The 7916-nt window shown below is 43.0% G+C and overlaps 1 protein-coding gene across 3 annotated transcripts in view; it reads right to left on the reverse strand.

The window, feature by feature from the left end:
- CYGB (cytoglobin) overlaps positions 1–1757 on the reverse strand; it is a 53634-nt gene extending 51877 nt beyond the window's left edge. Inside the window, exon 1 of one of the 3 annotated variants that reach the window (XM_079966282.1) lies at positions 1150–1751. In XM_079966282.1, coding sequence (XP_079822408.1) covers positions 1150–1292 — 143 coding nt within the window. In that variant the 5' untranslated portion in view covers positions 1293–1751. Of the gene's footprint in view, positions 1–1149 lie in introns of all 3 variants that reach the window. The other 2 variants (XM_079966281.1, XM_079966280.1) reach the window with 2 other exon arrangements.
- Positions 1758–7916: the final 6159 nt, after the last annotated feature.

Below are 7916 nucleotides of genomic sequence, written 5' to 3' on the forward strand. Positions count from 1 at the left end.
GGTTAATCATTCCCCCTGTATCACTTCCCCACTTAACTCTCTCCCCCAAGCCAAATCAAGGAGGAGAAAATATTGGTGCCCCTGTTGTGTTTTGAAGAGGGAGTTCTGAATCCAAGCCCAAAGAGGCATTTTCAATCAGCTCCAAAACTGCTTGTTGCTGTTGCCTCCCGTCTCTAACCAGCATCTCAGGCCTGATTTCCCTTCTTACCTGCACTGATTTCTCTCTCTCTCTCTCTCTCTCTCTCTCTCTCTCTGTGCATTTGTGACATGTCCAAGAGAGTCCTGGGCAGTTTCAGAATAACAAAACAAGGCCACTTATGGAAATAACACTGAAGAGACATTATAGCTGGGGGAAAGCCACAAACCACATGACACTTACCTGGGGGCTATTTACAAATAGGGTTTCTCACTGAAGTGCATAGGAGTAAAATAAGCTAAATACAAATGAACAGTTTTCATGGCTTGGGCAATCACACCAGTGAGAACCCACGTCCGTTTTAAATCTATGCTTCTCGTCTTATACGTTCCACCTGGACAGCCCCATATAAACACACCTGCCTTTCGGATAGATTTCTGTGACTCTCAATATCCTCTGCTGTGTAACCATTCACAATATTGTGCAGCCACCTTGCATTTAAGCGTTCCTGGACCTCCATCCCTCTGGTCCGGCAACCTTCATGCCAGCCCCAGGAGACAAGTTCAGCATTATCTTTTATACTGACATTGCACCCCAGCTGATGAGCAGATGGTACTGACAAGCTTCGGCAGCCCTGTTTCGGATTTATCTTGGCTCGCAAGTTGCTTTATTTCACCCAGGAATCTGGTGTATGCTTAATTCCATTAGCAAAAAGCTAAATCAGAACCACAGAACAGAATCCCTTCCTTCGACCCTCCCCCCTCCCCTGTGCACCCACAAGGATAAGATGACTTTTCTGGCTGAAATATTGATTCTCATCAACTACAGCAACAGAGGTATTCCTCCTCCTGCTATTTTCCCTTCTCTGGTATCTTGAAATCAAAAAGGCAGTGAAATCATTCCCAGCCAGAGCTGATCAAACTGGAGGGAAACAGTTGCTCCCATCCAGCCCTTGATCGATTTTGCTTGCATATTTATTTATTTTTTGGCTTCTTGTGTGCCATTCTAAATACCTGATCAGTACGGAGACCCCAACGTCCTCGCAGTTGGCGTAGACTCTGCTCCATGTCTCCTGAATCACCTTTTTCTCTGCGTCTGACATCTCTTCGCTTCTTTCCCATCTCTCAATCTCCATTTCTCCTTGGACTTTCTCCATGAAAAACAGCCAGCAAAATCTTCCAGGGAAGCCAGGAGGAAAGAGAGGGGTTTGTGAGAGTCTCTTTTTCTCTCCGTGTGTGTGTGTGTCCTTTTTGTGTGTGTGTGTGCGTGCGGGTGTGTGTGTGTGTATCCAGCAAAAAAAGATAAGGTGTTCTGTTTGTGGGTGGTGTGGCTGATACTGTTCCTGGCTTCCTCTCACTCTCTCTCTCTCTGTGTATGTGTGTCTGTCTATATAGAAGGAGAGGTATGTAATAAGAGATAATCAGGGGGAGAGAGAGATTGTGTGTGATCAGATTTCAGATCTTCCAGTGCAGCCCCTTGCTGTGGTTCACTTCAGCTCAGCGTGTGTGTGTGTGTGTGTGTGTGCTAGTGTGTGTGCGTGTATGACTCTGAAGGGAAACAGACAAAAAGTAAAATATTCAAAGGCATTGCAAGACCAGCCTTTTTACCAATGTGTGAACGTGAGCTCACTTTTCTCTCTCCTCCCCCCGCCCTCCCTCTCCCTCCTCCTCCTCCTCAGTGTGTGTGTGTGTGTGAGAGAGAGAGAGAGAGAGAGAGAGGTGCTCTTCAGTGTCAAATTCTCCTGTTTTGAGTATTTTATGACTTGAGATTTCTCCTTTTTTTTTCCTCCTTCACCATTTGTAAACAGCTCAGAGAAAATGGAGCATCTGAAGTGAGCAGTTAAACTTATCCCAACAGCTGGCTCAGCTGAGATAGAGCTTTCTGATTCCCACCATATTCCTTAGGAGATTGTTTTTATCAACAGCAGCAAAAATCCTTGCTACCCTGTGTCTTTTTGGAAGGGGCTGGGGCTGGGAGAAGGAGCTATTAAATAAATGTTTATCTTCCACAGAATCTGAATTATACCCGGCTTCCAAGGAAATGTTTCTAATTATAAAATATTTCCCTGCCTTCATCTAAACTGTGAATCAGATATTGCAGGAATAATCTGATTTTAAGCACGTGTGAGGAAAACATATTTGCGGATTCACTTATTGACTTTAATAATAATAATAAAGATTGGAAAGCATGGGGGGTTTCCAGGCAAGGGTGGAAAAGTGGGTTTAGAAGCAAGGACAAACATTTCCACTGTTTGGTGGTGGTGAAGATGCTGTGTAGATTTTTTTGGTTTAATTCAGCCTGCATGTGTGACATTTCAACTCATTTGAGGTAAAAATAGTGGTGTTCAGTCCCCTTGCAAGTGTGTAGGAATAGACAATACATCAGAAGTTGGAAAGAAATAGATAGAAAAGGTGCAAAAACAAAACCCTCCCAAAAAGGATAGTTACAACACCATGTTAGTCTTTTGCAGCAAAAACAACCGAGAGTCTTGTGGCACCTTAAAGAGAGTCAGTGTGGTTTAGTGTTAGAGTGGGTTCTGGGAGACCTGGGTTCAAATCTCCACTTGGTGACCTTGGGCAAGTAGCTATCTCTCAGCCTAACCTACCTCACAGGGTTGTTGTGAGGATAAAATAGGGAGGAGAATTATGTACACAATCTTGAGCTCCTTGGAGGAAAGTTGAGGTATAAATGTAACAAACACTTAAAAATATTGTGGCATATTACAGTCCACTTCATCAGATGCATAAAGCGTCATCCTGAGCAGCAGTCAGAAGGGAAAAAAATGTAGGAAAGCGCTGTTGCAGAAAAATGCAGATGATGATTATATCATTAGGAGTAACCACTCCAAAAATTTTAAGATCCAGTTAACTGTTGATAACACAGACATCCTGGCATTGGTAAACAGGTATATACATCAATAAATGAGTCCATGCATGTTATTAATGGACTTCACTTCCGCATAGCAGAGGAAGAGTACAGCTTTCTTCCCTCCACATCACCAGTTACAATGTCTGGGGTAAGAAGAACCTAGTGTGGAATTCCAAGTCCGGAAATAATCTAGGCCTGTTGGATTATTCCAACAAGACTACTGGATGCCCACAAAACCACCACTGTCACCATTGGTCTGCATTATCTCCAAACTGGAACTTAGCCAGTTCACAGGAAGCACACAGTTTAAGGCTAAACATTACTATTAATCCTAAAAATTATATTAAATTCAAACTCAGTGTTCACAAAATGGAACGGGAATTGCATAACCCCATCACTAGTGACTGTCACAATATTCAATGTGTACTTAGGGCATTCAAATATTCTTACCACACAGCAGTCAAAACAGAGATGAATGTCATCTGGAGGAAGGATTGCACTTCTCATGTACAAAACACAGCAATTTAGGTTGCAATTCTATTCACACTTACCTGGGAGTAAGTCTCATTGAGTCTACTGGGACTTACTTCTGAGTAGTGGGTTATGCTGTTTCGAAGGCCTGCTATCCTAGTAACTAGAAAACCATTTTAAAGGACTAATATCATGCTGTGTGAAACAAATATGAATTCACTGAGCAAAAGACTGCCAGTGAAGGACGTTCAGGAGTTGACTGTTCATATTTTGGATAATCTGATGTTTGACTAAATATTAGTTGCATGGCTCTACAAGGAAAGGCAGGCAGCATTCTGGAGTGGAAAGCAGGTTCAAATCCCTTCTCAAGACTAACAGGGGTCTCACCATCTCTCACCCTGTCCAATTTACAGGACTGTTGTGTGGACGAAATCTACATGTTCATTCCCACTACCATTCTAAGCATGTTTACTCAAGAAGTTAAACCCTACTGAATTCAATCTGGCTTTCTCCCATTGTGTACACTTTCTAATTCCCAACAGCATAACTTTGAATAAAATCACAAACCTTGCTAAATTAAAGGGGTGTGGGGATAATCCCATTTGCATCCTTAGATGATGAATTTGACCCATAAAATGAATGACCCGGGAAGTTCTTCTATCAAGATAAGTATCTTACAATAATACTATAATAGTTTTAAAAAACAGAGGTGACCTATATCTATTGCTTATAATAAAAAATAAATTAAACCCAAGAATCAGGAAACCTAGATTGTACCATTTTACGTTTTTAGTCGCCACAATTGTAAGGAGGCACTACCAACCTTGAAATGTGTTCTCCAGCCCACTATGGCTATCTTAGCAATTATTTTATTTTCACAGAACGAAACTGTGGAACACCGGCTTTTGAGATAAATACACTGGGGGAACCACAATGCTCTTTGCCACTAGACTTTTGGTGTCCATTTAGATTTGAGGAGAACCTCCAAGCTATACACCTTTTCATTCAAGGTGAGCACTACCCCCATACCCCACCCAGTTCCTGTCCCTCCAGTTCCTGGATTTGGAAACCTACCCACAGAACCTCTGTCTTAGTAGGACCCAGTCTCAGTTTGTTGGTCTTCCTCTAGCCTCCAGGCTCTGGTTCAGCAGCTGCCCAGCTTATCCTGATTCAGATGCAAAGATAAAGCTGGGAGTAATGTGTCTACAGTATTGGTGAAACCACACTCCAAATCCCTGGGTGTCTCCTTTCAGTGGTTCTGCATAGATATTAAATAGCATGGGGGACTGGGGGGTGATGGAACCTGGCAGGACCCCACAGCAGGACTGCCAAGTGGTCAAGCCAAAGTCCTCCCAAGCTACTCTTTGGCAGAAGTCCAGTAAGTAGGAGTGGAACTACTGGGTTCCACTGAGTGGAAGCACTGAGTGCTCCCAACTCACCGAGACTTTCTCTAGGAGAATACCATGGTTATTGGTACCTATCGTCTTCAAGAGGTTTTCCAAGATCAACAGCGTAGTAGTCTCCCCACCAGGTAAGGTAAAGGAGCCCCGGATGGTTAAGTCCAGCCCAAGGTGACTATAGGGTGTTGCGCTCATCTCGCTTTTCAGGCCAAGGGAGTAGGTGTTTGTCCACAGACAGCTTTCCAGGTCATGTGGTCAGCATGACTTAACCACTACTGGCACACAGAGGACTGTGACAAGTGCCAGAGTGCACGGAAATGCCATTTACCTTCCCGCCACAATGGTACTTATTTATCTACTTGCACTGCCATTCTTTCGAACTGCTAGGTTGGCAGAAGAGCAGAGCAATGGGAGCTCACCCCGTCGCAGGGATTCAAACTGCCTACCTTCTGATTGGCAAGCCCAAGAGGCTCAGTGGTTTAGACCACAGCACAACCTGCTGTCTCCTACCAAAGGTCACCCATCAGGGTAACTGAAGCTGTTTCAGTTCTGTGCTGAGGCATGAGGCCCCGCAACTGGCCAGCCACCACCCTCTCAATCACCTAGAATCAGCTAAAGGATATTTGCAACAGGGTGGCAGCTGTCCACAACCTTGGGGTCCAGGGAGGGCCTATTGAGAACGGAATCAGTCAATGAGAAACTGGGTGGGGAAAGAACCTGGGGGAAACAGCATCTTTCAGATAACCTTTCAGATCAAAGCAGGTGTCTGCATAAATCTCTGTCTTTAAACAACCACCAGCAAATGCAGGTGAGGCTTTGGTGAGTTTGAGAAATGAATGATGTGAGATATTCTCTCTGCACCACCACACACACAGAGAGCAAGACGGTCTTAAAGAATTAAAGTGACATCTTGGAAACACAAGGTTTAACAAATGAGTCTGTGGGATTACCCAGCCAGCAAAATTTGATCCAACGGAGGAGGAAAGAGCACAAGAGGCTGGGCGTTCTATGAAAGTCCAGGCAAATCCAGGGTGATAGGAAATAATTGAGGAAATCCTTCATGCAGTTGATTGCCATGACAATAGAGCAAAAGCATTTCTTATGCTCCAGAGGGCTGTGGGAAAACTTTTATTTCTCAAACTTTAGTAGGAGGAATAGATGCCTTGCAATGGGAACTGAAGCAACTGTATGGGGAGGGAGGCAGAGAGAGGAGGTTGCACATACTCAGTGTAAGTTGCCCCTTACAATGAGGGGGTGGAGAGTGCCATCATTATTTGCCAACACTGCAGCAACAAAATGCATGCAAAATGAAGCACTAATTGTTTTGGATGGGTGCTCCTGCCAGTGCTCTCATGGCAACTAACAGACTTTCAGGAGACTTAATGAAATCAGAGATCACTTTTGAAAGAAATTTTCTCTTCACTTGCAGGATATTATTGCTGGCAAATGTTACCAGTTGTACCTCTTTCCTCATATCAAGCCACAGTCAACAGCTGTTTGAACAAAAGGCCACTTGGGCCAATATTCAAAAGTGCAAGTTGACACAAGCTATGAGTAGATGATTTGCACAGAATGAACCCTGTGACAACATTATTAGCAATTCTAAAAATCCACATTTAGGCGTTAACTTTATCAGGCCAACCAAAATGTTATAAGATAGCATGTGATGATTCAAGTTCTCCTGAATTCTTTATCAGGATAGATGGTAAACAAAACAGGGCACTCCACCCATAGCTTCAACATCAGCCAACTTTTCCCCTCACTTCTCTCTGTCGTTATGTTTACCATCTAGCCCAAGGAAGAAATCTGGAGAACTCTAGAACTTGCACACTATATTTTGTAACATTTTGGCTGGCTTACTTAAGACATTGCTAACATGTGAATTTTGCAATTTTCTTTGTGGGCCAACATGGCAACTTCTTCTTTTTGAGTTAACATTAGTAACGGTATCACTTTAAAAACAGGAGGGTCAACTGACACCTGTGATGGAACAGATCAATGACAGAGGATCTTGGCAAACAAAATATTGCAAATGATTTCTCAGAATTTTAGAAGATGTGCACTAGTTCCGCCTTTAGAAATTTGTGTTGAAAAAGTATTAAGGGCACATATTGAACCCTAAAGTGATTTAATAAATCAGATTGCAAATTGTGGATATAAGTTTAGCTCTCAAGCTGACTAAAGGAGAATCAGCTGGTAGCTGGGTACTGGGTACTTTCCTGAACAGGATTAATACCTTTATTAATATCGTTCTCTTTCAAAATGGAAATTCAGTGGTATCTTGGTTTACAACCATAATCCATTCCAGAGGTCTGCTTGTAAACCAAAACAGGTTGTAACCCAAGGTGAGCTTTCGCCAATGGGGCCTCCCCCCAAAAATTGGTTGTACAGTGGTACCTTGGGTTACATATGCTTCAGTTTACATATGCTTCAGGTTACAGACTCTGCTAACCCAGAAATAGTACCTCAGGTTAAGAACTTTGCTTCAGGATGAGAACAGAAATGGTGCTCCAGTGGTGCAGCAGCAGCAGGAGGCCCCATTAGCTAAAGTGGTGCTTCAGGTTAAGAACAGTTTAAGGTTAAGAACGGACCTCTGGAACGAATTAAGTACTTAACCCGAGGTACCAATGTAATCCCAAAAAAATGGGTTGTAATCCAAAAAAAAAAAAAAAAGGGACACTCACTTCTGGGCTTGAAGTGGTTGTAATCCAAAGCAGTTGTAATCCAAAGCGGTTGCAAACCAAGGTACCACTGTAAGACAATTTCAAGTGAGACTAGTTTCTGCCGTGAGTATCAAAGAAACATTTGAGATGAGCACTTTATATTATTGGGCTCTACTTTCCTCAACAAATATTGTGCAAATATACGTAGGTATGTCCACAGTAAGATCTGTTGATGTTCTAAACAGTCACTTGGGCCAGACAGCCAAATGAGGAGATGTGAATGCCAAGGAAAGGGCATTTGGAGGGTAGGACTCAAACCAATGGATTCAAGTTACAAGGAAGGAGATTCCAACTAAACAGCAGCAAGAACTTTCTGAC

This window comes from Podarcis cretensis (assembly GCF_951804945.1).
Source record: "Podarcis cretensis genome assembly, chromosome: 2".
Taxonomy (NCBI): Eukaryota; Metazoa; Chordata; class Lepidosauria; order Squamata; family Lacertidae; genus Podarcis; species Podarcis cretensis.